Source organism: Schistocerca gregaria, chromosome 8 (assembly GCF_023897955.1).
Source record: "Schistocerca gregaria isolate iqSchGreg1 chromosome 8, iqSchGreg1.2, whole genome shotgun sequence".
NCBI classification, from domain to species: domain Eukaryota; kingdom Metazoa; phylum Arthropoda; class Insecta; order Orthoptera; family Acrididae; genus Schistocerca; species Schistocerca gregaria.
The window spans coordinates 315,590,906-315,615,504 of NC_064927.1; the positions used below are offsets into that span (position 1 = coordinate 315,590,906).

A 24,599-nucleotide genomic window follows, 5' to 3' on the forward strand; every position below is an offset into this window, starting at 1 on the left:
TTTTTAAGTGCACCTCTGATTTCGCAACTGCTTCGGTAAATATGTTTGTGTGTTGTATAAGTGTTGAACGGTTTCAACTATTTGCTGCAATTGTTTGTCTGAAAGTCCGAGACTGTACAATGAGGCAATGAAACTAAAACCTTTACAGCATTTATTTTTTAAATCCAGTAAAAGACCCCTCACCTTGGCATAACCTATGCGCAAAAAATGAGAAGTCATAACCCGTGCTTCACACTTAATTTCCGTATTTTGAGGCAGACAGATATTTAGCTCCATCATGAACAAACAGTGCTAAAGTCAGTGCTTGCCTCGCATCTTGGAAACGGGAACCCGTATGCATGACAAATATGTGGACGAAACATTACATCATATATCGAAATATTTTAACTATTTCCTGACTGTTAGACCAGCTGTTATTATATTCTGCACTAGTTATGCTCAGAATTACTCAAAGCTTTAGAAAAAGGAAATGCATTGCTGTTCGCTGCAAAATCACGAAGCCATCGACCCTCATTTCCGAGTAAGGTCACATACCCAACGATTGGCACAGTTGTACTGTTCTCATAAAACAGCTTCGACACGCACGACGGTAGCTTCGTATATCTGGACATGGAATTGATTGCCTCTTCGCTCCCTCACAGATGCAAACTACCAGTGTATCCTGTAAGAGCAACTGCGGAGAATAGAAAACACTACAGCGCTTGGAAATCAAAAGGGCAGCACACAGGATGCAACGGCAAATTGCTATTCCGCACAGAAAATTATATTTTCCATTTACCGTAGCGGTTGTTTTCTACGAATCGAATAGGCTGCGAGACAGCCAAGCCCTGTAAATGAGTCATGTTTCGTGAAGAGAACTAGAAGTCTGCCGCTGTACATTAATTGAGTATTAACCATTATCTTCGGCTGTTTTGTTGCATTCATTATTGGTTTAAATGTTTCAATTCAGGTAACAATGTCCAGAATGAGATACGTGCATCGAACGGGGTTAGAATAATTTCCGTTTCTTGGATAATCTCAAACTTTATTCTACGGTACAAGTAGCAATTCTTACGCACGATGCATTAGTTTGCTTGAGAGGCTGTTACAAGGAAGGAAGCAAATTTTCTTCAAAACTAAGTGACTTTGAAGAACACAGTTGAAGTTAATGCACATCGATGTATAAAAATATCGTTGCATAAAAATGTTTAAGGAGCGGTATGGGCTAAATAACGTCACTGATGAGGTGCGTAAACGCAAACAACACATAGTTAAGTGTCGAACAACATTGGGAGAAATCTTCGTCCGTCTGAAAAATTTTAACCATCTTCGGCAATTTCTCATCGCAGTAATACTAATTTTTCAAAGCAAATGATGAACAATCTGGTGGAATACTTCATGGCACTTCAACAAAGTCTGTACTAATAGCTCTTGAGAAATAATTCAGTCCTTTTGTACACTAATAATGAAGTAAATACTTACCGACTCCAGATCTGAAAGGTCAATATCTAAAAAGTGCTTTACACTGACGGGTCGACGAGATATTCTGGTGCACAATGTGGGCAGGATGAGCTTTTGGAACGATGCAGAGTGCTCTCTGTAAGACAGGGAAAGCTTCCTACGACAGATACTCTCTTTTGCGGAATCAAACGGTACCCCCGTCAGTCTGCGTGTACGAACAAAGCCGCGCCATTAGACACAGGTATCACACGTTAATTGTGCAATTCATTCCGAGCCAAGAACAGTGGTTTCAACACTGCAGTAGTCTATGGAATCAAGGTTCACTGTTTTTTACCGCAGTACAAATGCCAGCGGGTACACCTATGGTGCAGGCCCAGTGTCCTCGGTGCTTCCGCCTACATCCTGTGGCAGACGCGCGTGTGTGACCCAGTTTGTTGTTATTTATAGAGGCATTGTTACTGTGCGGTGAATGAGGAGTGCGGCCGGCAATTGTTAGCGGGACAATACGGCCGCGAATCAGAATGGCCACTGGCAACGTGGCTGTGGCCGGACCTCCCCTCGTCAATGGAGCCACGTACCGTGTACGCCAACAGCAGACCTCCGAGGACTGCTGCTGAATGATACGGTCGAGGGCAAACGGGTACAGCACACCGTGGCTTCACGTTACGCAAGACTTAAAAACACCGACGATTTACGACTCAGGCGCTATTTCGTTAAAACAGCTTACACCGAATGAAAGCTATTACTCTTGGTGTCAGAGTGGAACGGCAATACAGGAGTGCCTAATAAACGCGACGTACCACTGTCCTCCTCCGATCAAATGCATTGTTTCGTATGTGTAAAGTGCCGGCCGCGGTGGCCGAGAGGTTCCAGGCAGGTTCGAATCCTGTCTCGGGTGTGGATGTGTGTGATGTCCTTAGGTTAGGTTTAAGAAGTTCCAAGTCTAGGGGACTGATGACCTCAGATGTTAAGTCCCATAGTGCTCAGAGCCATATGAACCATTCGTATGTGTGAAGTGCGACAGGACATAGTGAGAACTTTCGAACGTACACTGTGTTTGTGACGCTATCGATGAATATGCTAATGTATGGAATAGCAACTGACCGCAGAGATTCCTCTCTATGTCCCCATACTGCTAACAACGCAAAATCAATATCAGTACACAACAGGTTTGCGATTAGGCCTACAATACAAGACACTGACACATCTGCTGATTATAATCAATCGAATTTATTTCATAAATTTCAATGCCATCCAATGACTCGAAGGGGGAACGGGGAGTAAATAAGTATTAAATTAAAAATAGCTTCCAGTCTGGCGCAAATTTTCATTAGACACGTCATACTCGCAATATGTTTACCATGAACTGCCTGGCAGCATGCCCACGCTCCTACGGTACCAAACTTCAGGCAGTGAAATATTTTATATAAATTGAAGAGGGAGGGGGAGAACGAAAACGGAGGGGAAGGAACAACTAGTATCAGCCGCATCTGGTCTTTGTCGGAATCACCAACTACGAGTGAAAATGTGTGCCGGACCGAGACTCGAACCCGGGTCTCCTACTTACTAGATAGTTGCTTTAGCCACTGTGCCACCCAGAAACAGTGCTTACCGCAAATGTGTTGACTACCTCTGCGCGCAGCCCGGCCGACTAACATTCCCATCTTGCGCTACCTCTCCCCGGTCTCCGCCCATGTCCTCCATGTTCGTTAATTTCTGATTCCATTGGAAGTCAAAAGTAAATGTGCATCTCCGTGGCGTCTGTTCCTTCTGACATATCCGAAAGAACAGACACCACACAGTCATACAGTAGATGAAATGTTTCCCACTGGGAGATTCGAAGCACCTACATCAAGATCGAGGACCACCGCATATATGGCCTCGGTAGAGCAAGCGGGTAAAAATAACACGGGGAAACACAACACAGTGCTCCCATACTGTCGTTTTTAAATTTTTTTTCAACAGCTTAAGAACAGAAATGTGTTTTTGTAGCGTTACATGTGAAAAAATTGTTGACGAAATACACTCTGTAGGTGCAGATCACGCGACAACAGGACGTTTACGTGAAGGCTTAGTCCGATATTTGCACGAATTGTTAACATAAACAGTGCTAGCAGTTACCTGCGCTCTGTTGATCTATACATCAGTTACTGTGATTTACAGTAAGGATGTAACCATTGGCAACAGTTCAAGTAGTTTATTCGCGCTCGTTCAGTCTAGTTGTATTTCTACGGTGAAGAGCTCAGTTCTGGAGGTATGAATTAAAAAAGCCTGCGGTCACAACTTTTCGTGTTTTATTACGAACACAATGCATTTTGGACCCCTGGGTCCATTAACAGGTGTAATTTGTCTTAATACATGCCTACTTTTTCTTTTGAATGAGGTGAAACGCATACTCCTGTCACATCAAACCTTTTCCTGAGAAGAATATGCATTTCACCTCATTCTAGAGCAAAAATTCGGCATGTATTTAGACAAATTACATCTGATGATGGACCCACATGCATCGTGTACTTAATAAAACACGAAAAGTTGTGACTGCGGGCGTTTTTTAATTCATGCCTCCAGTGTATTGAAAACAATGACGTTTGAAGCTGCGAAATATGGATAAAATTAAAAAGCTCAGTCCTAGTGATAACATGTACACATGTCGTAGGATTTTGTGAATGCATTGAAGCAAAATATTTTGCAGTACAACTTGATAATGGCCTTAAACCCGAAACTGCAATTGTAAAATGAATAATCTCTACAGTCAGCGACGAGTATGACGTCTTTAAAAAAATTCTATTGGCTGTGAACTCTTACTACGAGAAGTTCATCAATAATGATTCTTTCATGTTCACGTAACTGTCCATAAAGAATTTCTTCCATGTGATTAGACAGTGGCAGGGTACTTCTGCTGCGAAGTTTTGGGGAGACTTACGGAAGATTTTATATGCGTACGGCCGGACAGATGGGATAACAAAAACTGGTTGCTGCAACGTGACAGTATACCTCGCTCATTATTAGGTGTTCCTGGCAAAAAGCAACATTACGGCTGTTTTCCATCCAACCTAATCCCTTTATCTACCTCTTGACGGTAATGGCACTCAAATGCAGTGATCCGCCGTGGCTTGCTTCTAAATAGAAACAGAATTTTACTTTGGCATCCACTCATACACTAAAATGAACGAGATTATTGGACTTTATGTTGTTGACCATTGAGCTTCCGATCAAAGTAAAACGAAACTTTCTATTCTTTCGGAGTATAAATAAAACTATCCGATACATTTATGTTTAAAACGTGAAAAAATCTTGAGTGTCGACAGATTCGAAAGGCAAACAGCGGCAAATGCTGAGTATCAAAATCAGACTATCTCTGGCTTACTTGACAGGTCGATACTCGCTTCACATACACAAGCTCGGAGTGACTGTACATTTCATTATAAATTCATAAATATAAATTTTCCATATCACTCACATGTCCAGCTTCGAAGGTAACCAACAGTGTCAGACTTCCTTACCTGGAAAGAAACAGAAAACACAGTTAACAAAATGTCAATGATTTATGTTTTTTACATAATTTACTCATTCTTCAGTGACAAAAAACACTTGCATCACCAGTATGGACTCACAAAGTACACTTCGGAACACAGAAAGATATAATAAGAGGAAAAGATATAAAAAGAGGAACATGCGAGCTCCCACCGCTCTCCTCATAACCACATTCAGTCGAAATGGGACTACTCGCGATTCACTCCCGCGCAAACATGGTAGAACTCGGCAGTACTGGTCCCGAACACAATCTCTCCATTAAAGTCTAAAACTTCATTCGTCGTCGGATACGGTACACTAATCCACGCATGCGCGGCCAGCGAGGAGATTGCGAAGGAAGCAGCGAATTGTGCCACGTAGTTAGCCTTTGGTTCAAATGGCTCTAAGCACTATGGGACTTAACATCTATGGTCATCAGTCCCCTAGAACTTAGAACTACTTAAACCTAACTACCCTAAGGACATCACACAACACCCAGCCATCACGAGGCAGAGAAAATCCTGGGCGTGGGAAGCGAGAACGCTACCGCACGACCACGAGATGCGGGCTAGCCTTTGGTCTACTGGCTTGAAAGGTCCCATCCATAAATCCATGCAGATCACAGTAATTTATTATACGTATGGTGGCAGCCACAAAAAGATGACGCAAGTGTAATACAATATGAATCACGTAAGTCTTCCCATGTGGCTTTTGTCTTCCTGCACTCTGTAGGAAATCATAAGAAGCCCTCCACTTCGCACTGATGGAATTCCCTGAAAGCTGCTGTGGCCCTGCACTACATATACAAACTAAATTTCCCGCATTTAATGCTCTGCTGTATAATGGCTATTGCAACACATTCTTTTTAACACATCACATTAAAAAAATGAATTAATATATAGTGAATTTGTATCTGCGTGTATTTAATTCTTGCTCTTCTTCTAATGTATTATTCGGCGAGAAATGAGGGTTCAGTGTATCTTACTTGTAGATTTGCAACTCATATCCGGCAGAGACGCGTGTGTTTTTCAGGACTATCAGTTCGCTTCACGCTGCGGAACACCACAATGAGTTACCACAGAATGTTACACCATCTCTTCTACCCTTCGTCCATTACAGGCAGTAGCAAACATCGAAATGACTATACTAGAAACGGGTTTAGTGGAAAACGCCTTCTTACAGCTATTATGAACTATGAATATATAATAATAATGATAATAATAATAACAATGATAATAATATTCCGAAATTCCACAACTGAAATATATCGGTGCAACCATTCAGGAAAATGGATCCGAAAGAAAAACAAACGGAATGAGATGTCAAAAGGTGGAAACTCCATACCGACTTATCTAAAATATCTACAACACTAAGTGTCGCTCTATGCACACAAAATTAAGACACTACAATGCAGTAATTAAACCACAACGTCTTTCTGGATGAAAAACACTAATTCTGAACGAACAGTGAGAAAAAGGAATGCAAAAACGTAAGAAAATAATCTTCAGCCAAAACTTGTAGACGTACAACAACGACTCAGAAGCAGTCACGAAATGAAACAGAACACAAATATCCACAGTGATATTATAAGCCACAAGACAAGATTCTACGCATACATTCAAAGAATGAACCCAGACAGACTTCTAAAACAAATAGCCGATTTTTTTTACAACAAGAGAAAACCCAAAATGGATACGATGAAATGAGTTTTGACGAGATTAAAAAGTATCTGCAATTAGCAGGAGTAACTCCATTAGATGATCAAAACTTTCGTGTCTAAAACTCACAAATGGCAAGTTGACCAAGAGGAAAATCCGAAGAAAAAGACTGAAACAACAGGGGCTAAAGAGAGAAAAGAAGCTCATAGGAAGACAATGAAAGGGATACGGACACAAAGCAATTCCAATGTCAACCTCTCAGTACTTTGAGTGGTCCCAATGGGCTTATTTGCAAACAATAATAATAATAATAATAATAATAATAACGAGTGAATGAGGTGCACTGACACTGAATTTCGAACATGAAGAGAAAATCTTTTATGCCTTGATATCTATTGCCATATTTAAATGCAAAACCTTTCAAATGACTACTAAAAAGGGATAGTGACAAAATATTCATCCACACATTATCTGAAGAATGACTAACCACCGGCGCGACAGTTCGCGACAGACTACGCCTAAGTTACAGGGAGCAGTATGAATAAATGCAGCGTCTTTCGCGATAGGTTACAGTGACGATAACCATGTCAAATTCAGCTCACATAGCACAGGCTCTCTGGAGAGTACGAAACGTGGACTTTCCAGATGAATTCTGTAAAATGATGCAACAACTGGAATCACCGGGAAAAACTTGAGAACTAGGATTCAGACGAATTTTTATACAATACCTCTAGCTTCTGGCTGTACACTACCCCACTCTATGAGCGATAATGAAGGAAAATAGTGTCATGTTTCAGAACCGAAGCCTATTTTTTGTTTTCTCCCATTCGTTACGCAAAGAAAGGCCACATTGTTGTGAAAGACAATGGACTTCCGTTCGCAAGGTGCGTTCTATAAATCCCTGCACGGTCATCCTGGGTGTTTTCACGGGTTTATGCTTTTACGGGAAGAATGCAACGGATGTAACATTATAACAGCTACTGACAAAATACTATGTTCAACAAGATTTCTCTTCGTATCACGATTCGTTTGTGGTAAACAGTCTGAAAGTACGGGCTTGTCTAGCGTCTGCTTAACAGTTTAAAAACTGAAGCAAACTATACGGTTAACGGCTTGTCCAATTTCAAAATTTAAAAAAAGTTGTAACTTTAAACGCTTGTTTTTTTCAAAATAACATTTTTCAAGTTGGCGGAAGCTGTAAGACATTGGCACACATTATATGACTTAATCTCAAAAATCGGTACTATATGTAACATTTTAAGCCAATAAAAATTAGGCTACAAAAGTTTGTACCCTGGTCTACGCCCTTAAAATATACGGCGAATGCCTGAGTGATTCGTTGAAAATGCCACGGCCGATTTCCTTGCCCATCCTTTCCCTATCCGAGTCAGACTCCGTTTAAAATAACGTGTGTCACTGTCGTTGGTACGTTAAACTCTGATATCGGTTCTTCCTTCAACAGAATTTCTGCACCCGACCAAGATAAAAGTTCATTTCACAAAGTATTATCGTCAGCCAGCTTTTATGGCGCACTCTGGGAAAGAATGTTGGTGACTAATGTCACGACATCGGGATATGAAATATTAGTTCAGATGATGACCAACTTGTGAAAACAGTCTGCCTCACCTTTTGCTTGACATATTTTATGAAAATCTTGGAAAATACGAGTATAAATCACTGTGGGCGGGAGGAAAGAGTGAAACTTGTTGCTCCTGAACACGGGTCCAGTGTCTTAGCTACTGTGTAACACAGCATCTCTTGGCGGCGCCTCGTAGAAACTGCGTACGCAACAGCAGGTATCTGCGAGAGTAAGGACTCGTCCAACAGCTTGGAGACGAGGGGGCAGTCAGACAGGCCTCTGGAGCTGGCTCAAGGGCGAATGATTCTCGTAGGACGGCACGTATATCCGAACACCTGTTTCGAAAAATATTTCTGGCAGTTCTGGCACGAAAGATCAACTTGCAGGAATGCTCTTAGCGTTAGCGGGAAACTGCCAATGGAAACGGCTAAATACTGTTTCTGAAGCTGATCGGCTGAAGTGGTTAATGTTACAGAATTTCGTGGAGAGGTTTGTAGTTGGCCGGAAGCCCTTGCGGGGCTATAGCGGCAAGTCGTGCGTCCCTGCAGGGAGGAGATGATGTTTCAAAGACCCCAAGAACCCGAAGTACATTCTCGTGTGTGAGCGCGACTGCTGCCTTTTAATGAGCGTGCTAGTGTTCGATAAGAAGAGGCATCTTCTGAGCGTGGAGCCTAGAGATAAAGTTTACCGAAAGAGGCGGACTTGACGAGGCTGGAAGTCAGATACACAATTATGCTCTCCTGCGCACCAAGACGCACTGTCAGAGTGGAGTACTGGAGAGTGTAGCACCTAGAGGCTCCGTACACAATGTTGTTTCGTCGGTACTTCAGCCTACACTTCAGACTCACACGAAGGATAGCGCACCAGAGACCACCATAAGCAGTTTCCCCTATTTGCTACAGTTTTAGTTGTTATTAAACATGAGGACATCTTTTGCGCAGTACTTGAAAATATTTAGCGTTCTACAAATTTAAATGCTACATAATATGTGAAAGCTACATGAAACGTATTATTAATTCTTCAGGTAGAGAATTTCTTGATGAAAGGTCTTTTACCATGTAATGTATAGTACTTGCAAATGAACTGAGTTTCTTTAATGTCTTGACAATTTTAACTGTCTTGAATCTGGAAAATTGTTTTAATTTCCTGTAGCTTCTATTTCAAAATATATCTAACTTTCAAGAACTCTTTCACAATATTCCTGCTTACTTTGATTTCACTTAAGCCTACTGATTACTGGTGTGTAGTAGAGTAAAAATGTAACAGACAATTACACGCTGTACTGACAATATTTTCTGGATTTCAACGCTTTTAAATTAGAATCTAATATTTTTTCCTAGTTACATATACCTTGAAATATGTTTTAACATTTAGAATAAATCTTTGTTTTCCGGAGTGACTTTTGTAATTTCAGAAAAAGCCTGCAGCACGTAAATAGTGAATGTCATCATTTAAAAATGGAATAAGAAAACATACTAAACTTCTGTCGGAGGGCTAGAGGCGAAAGTCTGCAAAGTGTACGAATGTACAACACTCTCCCCTCTATGGATCGGATTTCTAGCAGAGACGGTTCTGCTACGGTACGGGTAACAGATGCTTCACACAGTGAGTGTAGAACTGTGCTCGAGCTGGAAACGTTCTTCAGAGCGAAGTATGTATGACAGTACGATTCTAGGGCGCAAAACGACGGCTAAATTGCCCACAAATCCACTGTAAAATTCGGGTGAAATATGTACCAAATGCAATGTCGCATCCAGCCTTAGTGGTATGATGCCAACAGTTTCACCAAGCCCACACAGACGTCGATGATGCTGACAGAGAGCCCAGATCGGGTACCATTCTCTTTCCGACAAACTGGCTTTGAAAGTATTTCTGTTCTGTTGTTGGGGAGATAATCGGCCGAACCTTCTAGCAGACAGCTTCAGACGATGTATGAACTACATGGCAGTGGTGCATTTTCCAGTCCACAGATCGTTTCTCGCAATATTTCTGAAAGCAGATGGCGAAAGGACTTTAATGTAGATGACTGTACGCGAATTTTGTGGTGTACTGAGTGTCACACAAAAAGAGTTTGCCGCAGCTGATACCACAAGTACCGTGGACGTGCTTCAGCAGACTTCGCTGCGCGCAAACCGATCACGCTGCCACGTGAATCACGCCCGCTGGAGCGTGTAGCGCCACCAGGAGAGAGATGCGCGCTAACTGACAGGGCATGAGCAGAGGTTGTGAGTCTCAAGTTGTAAGTCAGTGCGAGTCGTACTAGGCAGTTCCTGCAGAACTTTCGTCGTGTTTTTAAATCGTCGTATGGTATAGCAACAGTGGCCAATAGATACATAGTGGTTAGTCTTCAGTAGAAACAGAACTAAATAAAATTTTCGCGTATGGACAGAGACCGCAAGTCTAGAGATTCCACAGAGTACTATTAGTTTGGAACTGCTCTTCAAATAGTACACCAAGACAGAAGATTAGTTTTCTTCCGACTTAAGTTCAGAGGATTATTTACACTGATAAGCCAAAAACATTACGTCCACTGCCCAACGCAACGCTCGATACCACCTGGCGGTGTTGCGAGCAGGTGTCGCGGCAACGAAAGTATGTAATCGGAGAAGACCCGGACGGGGGATCACCCTAGCGAAGATATGGGCTGCAAATGGGGAAATCCATTGAGATAGCGACTTTGACAAAGGCAGATTTATTATTACGCAAAGCCTGTGACCGAGTATTTCGTAAACAGCGACCATGGTCGAATGTCCACGCGCTACTGTCGTGAGCGTCTACGGAAAGAGGTAGAATGACAGTGAAACTACTACTAGGCGCTAAATGGTTGGGCGTCCACAACTCTTTCCAGAAGGTGGAGTTCGAAGGCTTGTCTCTTTTGTTAAGTAGGATAAATGGTGATCTGTGGAATCTCTACCGAAAGAGCACAATGCTGGTGGTTGCGCAATTGCTTCGGAGTACCCTGTTCATCATACATTGTTGAACATGGAGCTCCGTAGCAGATCGTCCCAACGTGTACACATTTTGATCCAAAGGCGACATCCATTACGATTGCAGTAGGCACGAGACTATCGATCAATGGAAACCTGTCGGCTCTTCTGGTGAATCATATTTTTGCTACTCTAAGTCGACGATCGTCTGTACAAACGTTGTCACTGAGGTGGATGGCGACTCGAAACGTAAAGTGCGCCACGGACGCATGCTGGTGGGAGCAGTATTATGCTATGGGAGACATTCTCCTGCCCTTGCATGGGATCTGTGGTAATAATCGAAGACACTCTGACAGCTGCGAAACATCTGCATCCCTCCATGCTTCATGCCTTCCCCAGCGGCATATCATCTTTCAGCACTACAGGGCGTCCGAAAAGTCTTTCCCTGATTACATAAATTGTTAACTCTGGCTAGAAGTAAGATACAAATATGAAACTGGTGTCTAATTGTTTACAGACTATCAAAGTTTTTTCACACATCAGTAAACTTCCACATGAGCACCCTTGGTAGCACGTCCAAAGGTCAATGTTTGAAGCGCGATATTGAACGATCGAATTATCGGGCCATTCTTCTTCGCTGAGGCTACCATCACATCCGCAGTGTATCTGGACATGTTGCAACTGTATGCTGTCCCTCAGGTGCTTCGGTATCACCCCGATGTCTTGTTTCAGCAAGATGGTGCACCGCTTTATTGGGGTTTAGACGTCCGTGCCTATTTCGATGTGATCTTTCCTGGGCGATGGATTGGTCGTTATGGGCCAACGGTTTGGACTCCACGTTCTCCTGACATAACCCCATTAGACTTCTTTTTATGGGGTTATGTCAAGGATGAGGTCACCGAACACGTGTACCAGATCTAGAAACCCTGCGGCAACGGATGACCACAGTCGTTGAATCGATCCCTCCAGTGATGTTGGATAATGTGTGGACGGAAATTGAATATCACCTAGATGTGCTACCAAGGGTGCTCATGTGGAAGTTTACTAATGTGTGAAAAAAACTTTGATAGTTTGTAAACAATTAGACACCAGTTTCATATTTGTATCTTTCTTCTAGCCTGAGTTATCAATTTATGTAATCAGGAAAGACTTTTCGGACACCCCGTATAATTGTCCGTGTCTCGGAGCCAGAACCGTGCTACAGTAGTTTGAGGAGCGTTATAGTAAACTCACGTTGATGTCTCGGCGACCAAATTCGCCTAATGTAAATCCTATGGCACCCATCTGGGTCGCTATCGGCTTCCAACCACCGCGTACGCTAATCAGCTGCCCGTTATTTACGCGAATTACATAACCTGTGCGAAGACATCTAATGCCACATATATCCACAAACGTGCCAACAAACTGTTGGATCCAAGATACGCAGAATAAGTCATGTATTTCTTTCGAAAGACGGACGAACAATCTATTAAGCCGATGGGCATAATGTTTTGGCTCATCAGTGTAGTTTGTGTCTGTCGCCTACGTTACCAAATATTTTAATATTCACTCTCCTGTGTGACTTTCGTTGTGTGTGTGTGTGTGTGTGTGTGTGTGTGTGTGTGTGTGCCGACCCAGAACCCAAGCATCTGTCCTATCAGGACACCTTTATTCGTCTTTTTCAAAGGCAGCGAGATTTCCATCACAGTGGGTGCGTCCAGTCCACAACAGATCTTGGCGTGGCCGCGAGTAGCACTTCTCAGATCCGCGGACGCACGAATGGAACGTTCCATCGACTGCATATAACCAGGCCTGGTCGAGAATTTGGAAACAGCGGACCGGTTACCCGTCGATCACTGCCAGTCACTGTTACACGTCAGCGTCATTACTATGATTGCCACCGACCAAACAGTTAGGCGGCGGCGGAAAAACGAGTGCGTTTACGAGACGGCAGGAGGGAAGAGCTGTTGGCCTCCCGCACCTGAGCGCGGCGGCGACATCCGGCCAGCGAGATCGACAGTAACTGATACATGTAATGAATAACAACTCGGCCGGGTCTCCCTCCCGCGGGCGGGACACACTGATACCGATCTGGAAGAAAAACAGTCGACCGAATACGATTAAGCGGACGGGAGCGGTCCGCAACGGCGGAGACGCTGACCTCCGGCTCCGAGCTGCAAATGAACGGAGTGATTGCGTACGGCGCGCCATAAATCAAGGCGCTGGCTGCAGCAGCGCTCTCGCAAAAAACCGCCGGCCGCGCGCGTCCTTGCGGAGCGTGTGAAGGCCTCTAGCGAGGCGGCGCCTGCCAATACTCGGCTGAATCTCTCGCTGCCGCGATTTATTCTGGCGGAGGCTGAGAAAACCGGAGTCTTGTAAAGACTAAACCGATACACACCTTGCGAAAGACGCCTATACGTTGAAAGAAGACCGCCGTTCAGTGTCAAACACACACACCCATGCCCGAGGGAGGATCGAACCTCCGCCGGGATCAGCCGCACAGTCCATGTAGCTTGTGAGAGCTTAGTCTGAAGTATACCAGCAGTGCACTAGGTGGCTGCAACAGAAATGTATACAGTGTGTAATCATGTTAGTGTTGTTGCGATGACGAGACTGCGCATAAGTTTGGAATTTAATACTGAACAATAGAGCAAAATCGGATGTTCAAAAACTCTACGCTACCATCTTTCAAATTTTTTCCAACATCAAGATTCAAACCGGTTTTTATCAAAATGCTCTACAGATTCTTACACATAATCTGAACGTAAAAACGAAGATTTCTTTCATTTTAATGAAGCTTACCACATTTTTTTTACCGTTGTGCATTGTCCTTTATGTCTCTTGGATGGGCCTCCCACTTATAAAGATTCTGCTGCAACGCGACCCACAGTTGGTTAACATTTTCTATCCCAGAAGCGCTTTCGCACGTCTGAGATAGAAAACAACAGCATACGGAATCAAACCCTATTTGTGGTACGGACGGTAAGTTGGACACGAGTGACCATTTCATTTTGTTCAAATGGCTCAGAGCACTATGGGACTTAACATCTGAGGTCATCAGTCCCCTAGAACTTTCAACTACTTAAACCTAACTAACAAAACGACATCACACACATCCATGCACGAGGCAGGATTCGAACCTGCAACCGTAGCGGCCGCGCGGTTCCGGACTGAAGCGCCTAGAACCGCTCGGCCTCAACAGCCGGGACCATTTCATTTAACAAGTGAAGTCAGAATTGTGTGTGTCTGTAAAACTCCATTGTGGTAAGTGACCACAATTATTTGGACACATGGCCACATGAAGACGTGTTTTTGTTTATTATTGTTATGTTTTTTAAAGCAGTGACATGATTCCCTTTGCGACTACGACAGGACTGTTAGAACGGAGCTAACATAGCAGGGTGTGGCTGCAATCCCTGCCCTGGTAAGTGAGACCCAGCGTGACGAAATTCTTTCCAGCAGTCGTACTGTGGCACGGAGCGTGACGGGGGAAAGGCGACACCGGCGACAAGAAACGCCTCCTACAGCTGCAATCCCGTGTCGTTACACGCGCCAGAAGAAGCGGCCGGCGGACAGCGACCAACCCAGACGGAGCGAGCCGGCAAGAAATCCCTCCGACAGCGGCACATTAGGGTAGCACGAAAACTGATGTCGCAACGCTCCACTCCTCCCCAGTCCGTCTCGGTACTTTTCACTAATTAGCTGCATCGTCCGTCTTGTGTTGCTTTTCTGTTTCTGGCTTTGGTTAGGTAAATGAAACGGTCGCCTGAAGCCCTCTGCCAACACAGAGCTGCTCCTGACGCAGCTTCCTCGTCACAGTCTCCGGCCACCACGTCACCGTATCTTCGCCAAGTTTTCTGTTACGTACACAAACGGAAACGCCACTTAGCCATTCTATCCGCACAAACGGCTCTGCTTGTTTATTTCTTCATCGCACCAAGGCAAGGCGTATAGAGAGGAAGGGACATATCTTAGGTCTTAGGAGTTGATGGTAGGGTGTTACTGTCAAAGCCAATTAGATTCTTCATATCGAATTCCCTTCCCCGTCTCTTCTCGTATATCGTCTTGATCATACAAAATACTTTTCAGCAATCACACGACAAAAAATTAAGAGGTAAGCAGTAGTAGATGTTGAACGTGACGGTATTGTGATGGCGCCAACCAATCATAATGTCCTAATATGTGCCGGCCGAGGTAGTCTCGCGGTTCTAGGCGCGCAGTCCGGAACCGCGCGACTGCTGCGGTCGCAGGTTCGAATCCTGCCTCGGGCATGGATGTGTGTGATGTCCTTAGTTAGTTAGGTTTAAGTAGTTCTAAGTTCTAGGGGACTGATGACCACAGATGTTAAGTCCCATAGTGCTCAGAGCCATTTGAACCATTTTTTGTGCTTTTATGTACACGAAACTGAACTCCAGACTGACTAGGTGAAGCCTGTATTATAGAATAGATGCCATATGCTTTATCATTTTCACGCCTACCCGAAAAGTTTTAACTGTCGATAGTTTTCGTATTTATAATATTATATTTGGATTTAAATATCAATAGATACGTTCATTGCACGCTTCACAAGGTAAATTATCTTTCTTCACTTAGCCGACGCCGAGGGTATTAGAAAGTAAAGGCAGGAATTTGACGTTTCACCGACAACGGGGACTTAACAAGAGCGATGAAAGATCAGCATTTAACGTACCGTCAACAAAGGAGCCATTTCAAACGGTGCGCGCGGGATTAGCCGAGCGGTCTTTGGCGCTGCAGTCATGGACTGTACGGCTGGTCCAGGCGAAGGTTCGAGTCTTCCCTCGGGCATGGGTGTGTGTGTTTGTCCTTAGGATGGTTTCGGTTAAGTAGTGTGTAAGCTTAGGGATTGATGAGCTTAGCAGTCAAGTCCCATAAGATTTAACACACATTTGAACATTTTGAAACGGTTTCGAGGCTCGGATTAGGCAAGGGTGTTGGAAAAATCCATGCCCTCGCCTTGACCGACTTACAGCATCTATGTATGAGAAAGCCAAATCGGCACGGCCGCAGGGGGTTCTGGAAGCCGCGCCTCCCGAATGCTAGTCCAATGAGTTTAACGTTTCACCTTGCTCCGTCGAATGTCAACCGAGTCGAAGAAGTAGCTTCACTGGACGCTAATGGGTATATCAGCCTTGGCCGTCACGGAACTGTTCATCTCAAGATTCAGGAGGTTTCGAAACAATGAAGAAAGAAAAGAAGCTTTTGGGGTTTCGAAGCATAGAAGAAAATAAGGGATGTCAGGTTTTAACGAGCAGTGGACCTCGAATTCTTTTAATATAGGTCACTAGTCATGATCGACACGAATATGGCAAAAAATGATCGGAGGCGTAATGAAGGAATTCTCTCAGCAGCCAACTGAAGTGATTTTAACGAAACAATGGGGAATTTAAATGAGGATAGTTCAATGTATACTCGAAGCCCACTTTTCCCAATAAAAATTTAATATCTGGAATAACAACCTCTACCAGCCAGAGTAGAAGGTGGTTCCATTTAATTCACGACCAGTTTCGAATATGGCCCCATCTTCAGGAGGTTTTATATTCAATTACGTGTTTCCCTGCTCTATGTTAGAGATCACAGTTTAAATAAACAAAAAAAAACTTCTTTGATGACGACCAAACAGATCCAGCACAAAACAATTGGAAGTCGCTAAGGGGCGTATGTTGTAAAGTTTTATAGTACCTGCATACAGCTGGAGTATCAAAAAAGTACAAATGTGTGTGAATTCCTAAGGGACCAACCTGCTGAGGCCATCGGTCCCTAGACTTACACACTACTGAAACTAACTTACACTAAGAACAACACACACACACTCATGCCCGACGGAGGACTCGAACCTCAGGCGGGCGGGGCAGCGCTGTGCTTGACATAGCGCCTCAAACCGCGCGGCCACTCCGCGCGGCCTCTGGAGTATCCATGTTGTTTCCACATTACATCAATTACACTTAACTTTTTTTTTTTTAAATCGACATTTTACGCATCAAGTGTGTATTACACACCACCTTGGACCTATTTAGTCGTCATAACGTTATTTGTTTTTTTTTTTATTTAAACAATAATCTCCAACACTGAGCAATGAAACATGTAACTGAATGTAAAACCCCATGAAGATCGAAGAGTCCGGTCGTGGATTGAGTAAAACCACCTTTTATTGCGACAGATAGCGATTATTATTCAGCTCCAAGTCAGGGAGTTCAACTACTTCTTTCTTTCTTTCTTTCTTTCTTTCTTTCTTTCTTTCGCTACTGCCTTTATTCCGCGTTGTGCGCAGGGTCGGCAGGGTTAAGTACGGATTTAACACGGTTAAATTGAAGAGGTGGCCAGATGCCCCTCCTGTCGCTACCCCATTCCCCTCGGGACGCAATTAGTGTACCCCAGCTGTCTGCGTCTAGTGTAAATCGTGAAATAGTGTGAATGTGTTTCAAATGTCTGGGAGTCGTGCAACTGAGGCGGGACGAGGGGATCAGCCCGGTATTCACCTAGGAGGATGTGGAAAACCGCCAAAAATCACACCCAGGATGCCTGGCACACCGGTCGTCGTCGTTAATCCGCCGGACGGATTCGATCCGGGGCCGGTGCGTCTTCCCGAGTGCAGGAAGCAGCGCGTTAGCGCTCTCTGCTATCCTGGCCGGTGTAGTTCACTTACATCTAATACGGATAAAATTCACAAAAATGCAATTGCTATCCTAATTCCTTTTTTTATGTTATTTCATGAAAATATGGACACCCGCATTACAGAGCAAACTGAACAGGACTTCCTCCTAGAAAGAGCGCAGCTAGCTGCTACTGTGCCAGGCTGTTTGACTCTACTCGGGCATATCTTATTTAAAGAGCGACAGAGGAATTCGCTACCGTTTCGCATCAAACCTCCATCTGGAACGGCTGTGCGCCACTGCGCTAACAAAGCCCAGCGAGCACGTAAGTCTTCCAAATGCTACGTCTGCCAGAGTTCAGCTAACAGCTTTCAGCAACAGTGTTGGCAGACCCCGTGGCGCGCCGGCCGCCGCGCCGCTCTCGCGTCGGAACCTCCGCTCGTATCGCTAAGATATCGGCCGCGACCGCTATCTGTACATCGGGAGCCGCCCGCGGCTTGATTTACGACTAAATAACTGCAGCCGGCCGATCGTGTGCGATAACGCCTGGCGGCCGAGCCACGCCGCGGAATATTTTAAAACGGCCGTCCGCAACACTCTCCGCCCGGGGAATTGTGTACACAGTGATTTACATCTCGCTATCTGCCGCGTTCACCTGCAGCCGGCTGCAGGCGTAAAACCAACTGGCCGCCGCGTGTTTGCGGGTCTCCGCTGCGCGCATTAAAATACACTGCCCTTTATTTAGTCCAGTTCCTGACGCAGCGCCAGCTCCGACAGGGTGTCTCCAAATTATATTCGCGTTACATTATGTTACGAGCCAGGCCGCGCCGGCGCCGAGCGAGGACAACGCGGTGATACGGAAATAAGACGGCGAAGGCGGGCCAGCGCCGTGACGGCCTGAAATGTCTTCGTCAGCCTAGTCTGGACGACCCGGCGGCATTGCGCCGCCCGGCCTTGAAGAATTACATTTCTGTCCGTCGTTTGCATGCAGGTTTGAGATTACCCGTCGTACATAACACACCACACCTGTGACCCACAGATATTAACAACTGGTCTGGTCTTACTAGAGGACGATATTTTAACTTACTACAGCTAATGTCCGTGACAAAAGTCAGTTTAAAAGAATTCTATTAATCTTCATTCCCGCTACTTTGGTATGAATATCTGACGGTCAAAGACTTTTCTTTCAGTGTGGGGTATCGGTATACGTAATTAAGTTTCTTGGTTTTATCGGTCAGAAAGTTTGGAGCGCTGTTCACAAAGTGTTTTGAGGTGCTTGAATAAATACGTAGAGCGACTGACACCCAAGACGCCGATAACGTATAAAATGAAAATTACTGCTCTCGGCTGCGATCAACGCAACAATTATTTCTTTATTTATATCCCTATTTCAGAAGATACCGCGTACACAATGTAACGTCTATTTTACATTGGGCAAAACCGGAAATATTCATCACTTGCTGCAGTAAAAAACTCCTACAATCAAGCACATACACAAAGTTTCTTTTTATGACTTTTTATTACGTATTTCATAAATACATGGCATCTAAATCTTTATTGCATGTCGTTTAACAGAATGGTGGAACTATATCACAATCTATTATTCTTCAAATTCTTCATGGATACGATAAAACTGAACTGGTATACGCACACTGTTAGGAAACTAAACCTCGTAGATCTAAGTACTACAACTTTATTTCTATCCAGAAACGCTCAGGGTTTCATAGCTGTCTCTTAAGAAGACGAGTCCAGCTAGTTCCTGGTGGTGCTTCCTAGCGCAAGACTGACCGAAGTGGTTAGCTCACTGGACCCGCATTCGAGAGGACGACGATTCAGATCCCCATCCGGCGAACCAGATTTACAAATTTCGTGAATTTCCAAAATCGCTTAAAGCAAATGCCGGAGCGGTTCCTTAGAAAAGAAACGGCGGATTTTTCTCCTCATCCTTCTCTAATAAGACGTGTGCTCCGTTTCTGGTCACCTCGTTGTGGACGGGACGTTAAACGCTTGTATTTCTTCCTTCCTTCTTTCCTACCCTAAATAACTACGCTACAGTTAACCGACGGAGACCGTCCAACTGCTACGTTCCCCGGCCCTATTCTGATTCCAATATTCAATTCTGCACATTACTTATAACATGGAGATGTTCATTTATAACAATCAAATATAAATTAACCTGTATCAGTGACGAAAGGTTTGGTAAGAACATTACGAAGCCCTTTTTTTCGAAACAATGTGCAACTGTGTCCACAGAGTACCAAATTTCGAGGACTCTTGTGATGTTATAAACACTTTCTGAAGAAACGTCCTCCCTAATAGCAGTCAGTAAACAAAATAAACCTACTGGTATGTGCCTGAGTGTCGACATCTGTACAGCCACATATTTCGGAGTGCCATTTCCGAAATTTGATACAAATCTTGGAGTAGGAACTACAGTATTTAACAGTATACAAACTGACCAATGAGCCTGTGGCAGTAGGCGCTTTAGAAGCATCTCGCCTGCGGTGGATGAAGGTCTGCGTGGTATTCTCAATAAAAATTGTTTTATATTTAAAAGTTTAAAGACAGTGTTAGACTTTCGTCTATTTCGTTACATGTCATCGATAATAATTACTGTTGTTCTAAGTCACTATTAGCGCCAAGTCGGGCAGCCGAAAGACGAGCTCATGTGCCTATCCAATGTTCGCAGAAAGTTCACAAAATTCATTTCAGTAATTAGGATAAAAATTTGTAACTTATGGCCAGTATAGAGAATATGATGTATTACAGTGTCGTCATGCTTGGCGCCTACGTTCTTAAATGTACATACGAGGTCCTCTTTCGGCAGAAGTAGTTTCAGGCCCGGTGCAATCCCACCATCAGCGTTCCGGCTTAGCGAACGGATAAAATACCTTACAAACTTTTAATATCGGCAGGCAAGTGCGCGTGCGGCTCTCACTCCTACCGACGGATGTGGGACGTTTCACATAGCCGTCTCCGGCCGCGACAGATCCTCGTTTTACGAAGTGGTGCGCGCCGCCCCGAGCGGCCGACATCAAACTAATGAGTGGCGGCAGCCGGGGTCAGGGGTTCGAACCTCTGGTCGTGGCCGTAAAAGACGCCTTTAACGGCCTGTCGACCCGCGCCGGCTCCCACCGGCGTACGCCTGCCTCCTTCACAGGGAGTCCCCGCTACGCCCTGCCATGCGCCTCATCACTACAGTTGCCGTAAGATAGCGTGATCAGGCTTCCTCTACGAATACTCAAATCGTGACAATGTTTCGAAAACTTTTATATTCTCTACCGCGATGTACACTTTGAAATCCTGACTGCATCTTTGCGTAGAGTCCTGGCGTGAAAAGTCTTTCTGCAGCACTTATTTGTTATGACTGTTTGCATATTTAGTTATGAAATGTCCTATCAGATTGTAACTGTATGATGGGCCGAAAATCGAACCTGGAACCTTAGCTGTCTATTACCAACTGAGCAATCCGGACAAGAAACCAAGGCTCCCACTCACAGCTTTATTTCTGCCAACAACCCCGTCTTCCCTTCAACACTCCACAAAGGTCTCCTGCATACCAAACAGGACTAGCTGTTCTGGAACAGAGGATATTACGAATATGTGGCTCAGTCACAGCCTACGAGATTGTCTGCACAACGAATCTTTTCACCCTAACTTAGAACTGTGCTGTACCGGGACCCGGACCTACAACGTTGCTATTTTTTAGACGAGTGCTAGCAGGAGACATTTGGGTAGTTTGGAAGGAGGGAGAGAGGTACTGGCGGAAGTTATGCTAAAACGTGCCCTAATTGCTCAGTCGTTAAGACGACTGCCCGGCAAAGGCAACGTTCCGGGTTCGAGCCCCGGTCCGGCATACAGTTTTAATTTGCAAGGAACTAACAAGACAGCGCACGAAATAACACCTTTCCTTCTACAACCATGAAAATACAAAAAACTTACTACGTACAACTCAATTACGTAGTGTAAGCAAAATGTAATGGCAGAGATTAGTTTCTGCATGCATCTGTCTTTTGAAACAAAGAAATGTTACCTACTTTCGTTTGTCAAAACAAGATTTGTGTAACTGATTCTCTGTCCTCAGCTTAGCTGGTAACTGCTGAAAGTGTCACTCCTGCGGTGCAAAAAGCCGTGGGTCAACCCAGTACGGCAGATACAAAGACGGCAGTGGATGATAGATTACCGGCGGGAGAGGCGGATAGAAGAACGCCGCGTGGCGGGAGTCTCCTTGACTACCTGAAGCTTTTTTAGACAAGGGGATTGCCCGCCAAGAGTTGGTCCACGACTGAACAAAACGGGATATGATGTAAATCCTCAAATCTGCCCCCAAGAAGGGGGTGTAGGTATGGCAACTATAAATATCAAGTGAAGCTCTAAATTGTGCAGCCATTTACTATCCTTTTCACTACGAGTTCTGGAGGAATTGTTTAGTTTATAGAAGTTGTACATGATATAAATACAACTAGAAAAGTAGTCCGTGATCACTGAAACACAGCGCCACACGATTCTTTTGAATGACGTCACACTACATCATTGTAGGTCTAATCCTCCTATAAGCCTTGTGTAAATAATAATAAATGTGGTTACAATAACTTGTTGTCTCAACTAAAGTTCTGGAAGTGCTTTCGGAATTCATTCATAAGTTTTATGTGGCACTGCCATTTTTAAGTGTCGTTTAGCATAGATAGAAGAACGAGTGTTCAACCAGCCGCACCTACCGGCTAGCACGCTGCCGCACTGGTGAAAGTTCTAGACTCGCATTCGGCAGGAACAAGGCTACAATGCCCTCCACCCACTCACATCTGAGGTTTGCTCATTCCTCTAATCTGAATCCAAAGATGGTTCCTTACAGAAGAACACGGCCGGTTTCCTTCCTCTTTCTCATCCTCATCCATTTGAAGCTGTGGCTCCATCTGTAACGATCTCGTCGACAGAACTATAGACCCTAATCTGCCTTTCGCCAGAGAGTACAGTAGTTTACTGCTTTACTGTAGTTGAATAGGCGTCACCTCCAGAGAGCTACGGGATCAGGAGTTAAGGGCTTCTCGCGAAGTACTGAGCCACAATATAGCTTCAGACTCCACAAAGCGCCATTATCTGTATAATGTGGCTGTAACCAAGTGCAGCTAAGGATCCCGCAAACATTGTGGTTGCAGCGATATGTTCGTGTGATAGCCGCTTAGGAAACGCCATGAAATGAGAAACTGCAGCTACAGGAAAGCTCTTTACTAGTGCTAATTGTCCTCTATGACGCGTGTTACAGTATGAAAACAAACCATAGCTACACACGGAAAGCACATATCTGGGATCAATACTCCCTGTTAAACACTGCTTTAACAGCCGGCAAGTTGGTATCCTCCATCGTATACGACCATAGACCTCCGTTATCGTATGTTTTCCTTTCACGTATCCCTTTACGGAGCTCCAGGCGCTTGTTAAGGCAATAAAATGGCAATATACGCGTCTAGCAGTAACACGAGACTGGTTCCGGAATTACAAGACTGACACAGTGCGTAATGAATCAACAGCCTCCATGTTAGCGTTAATAAACCTACGTTAGCTACTTATTCTGGGGAAGTTAAAATTCTTTAAATAATGTTAACACAGAAAATATATTGCGTCCGGCAGGGTTAACGAGTAATAATTTCGCGAATGCATGTAGCGAGTAAACTTTGCCAATTGACACCAATATACCCTTCCTTCATTTCCGCTTCTTTCCCCTGCAACGTGAATACTCATGCCTATAGATAGGGACCGCCAACTCAATTTAGAGTAGGATGAAGGGTTAACGGCTCCCCTTCAAGCAGTACAGGTAGCCTGGAGCTGACACAGAGACGAAGCATCTTGGTAAACACAGGTCACTTATTCAAAACGAGTGGGGGTTCAATTCCCAGTCCGGAAATTTAGATTCGTATTCTTAACTCTAGGTTACTAAATCCTCATAAAATTTATGACTGTGGCTGGTCTCTCTTGGTGGTTCTCGACAATCTGGGACACGTGCTCTTGATTACCTACATAGAAAACATAGGTGAATTATTTATTGCCTAACTCCAGCGGTTTGCTAGCATTGGTGCCCTTGTCGTAAATATTACGAATGTTTTATAGGGGTGTGCCGTTTTCTAATGGCCGATATACTTGTTTCATCGGTTAGATTTACCTCAGTGTGACATTGTATGTGAAATACCAAGTGGACAGTGTTTTAAGAGTTTTATATCACAATTGACGGTCTTCAGTGCTACTCGCTTCTTCTGTTAGTGAAATTACCACAATAGGGGTGGTGCTGAGTTTGATTTTGACACTAACATACTGAGTGCTTTGCTTCAAGGCTCGTAAAGACACACACAATGGGGAATTTAGTGATGAAGATTTTCTTCAAGAAGATAATTCTGTGTGTACACATGACAGTGATGTAGACCCAGACGTTGAAGCAGCAAATGAGGAATCATATGAAGAATCCCCAGGTGACCGTGGAAGAATGCAGAAGATTACTCATTTTGAGTGTCAAATACTCTTGGAGTCACAATAATAATAATAATTTGTAATTAGTTAATAGCATAAAATGTGACTTCTTTCCCCTTAACATTTTGAGCAATGAATGTGCCATCATAGGGTATGAAAACATGACATTTTGCACTTATTTTGAATTTAACGTACCACTGGAGATCTAATAATTGTAATTAATTAGTGCATAACCTATGAATTATGATTGAATTTTCTCCTTTTGAAAGAACTGAAAGGCGATATGTTTAATTGTAAACAATTCAACAGCGAAGATCGCATAAAACATATTTTTTATTTCAGACAACCAGTTTCAACAGATTTTGCTGTCATCTTCAGGTTTTAAAATCTTTTGTTGTAAAATGAACATGTTTTACAACACAAGACTTTAACA

The 24,599-nt window shown here is 44.0% G+C and overlaps 1 protein-coding gene across 2 annotated transcripts in view; it reads right to left on the reverse strand.

The window, feature by feature from the left end:
• The window catches only part of LOC126284187 (Krueppel-like factor 8), a 1,008,191-nt gene that overhangs the window by 146,069 nt on the left and 837,523 nt on the right, over positions 1 to 24,599 (reverse strand). The window contains exon 5 of one of the 2 annotated variants that reach the window (XM_049982933.1): positions 4,901 to 4,943. The exons of the other annotated variant lie outside the window; for it this stretch is intronic. Coding sequence (XP_049838890.1) covers positions 4,901 to 4,943 — 43 coding nt within the window. The remainder of the gene's footprint in view (positions 1 to 4,900; positions 4,944 to 24,599) is intronic. 2 annotated transcript variants of the gene reach the window in all.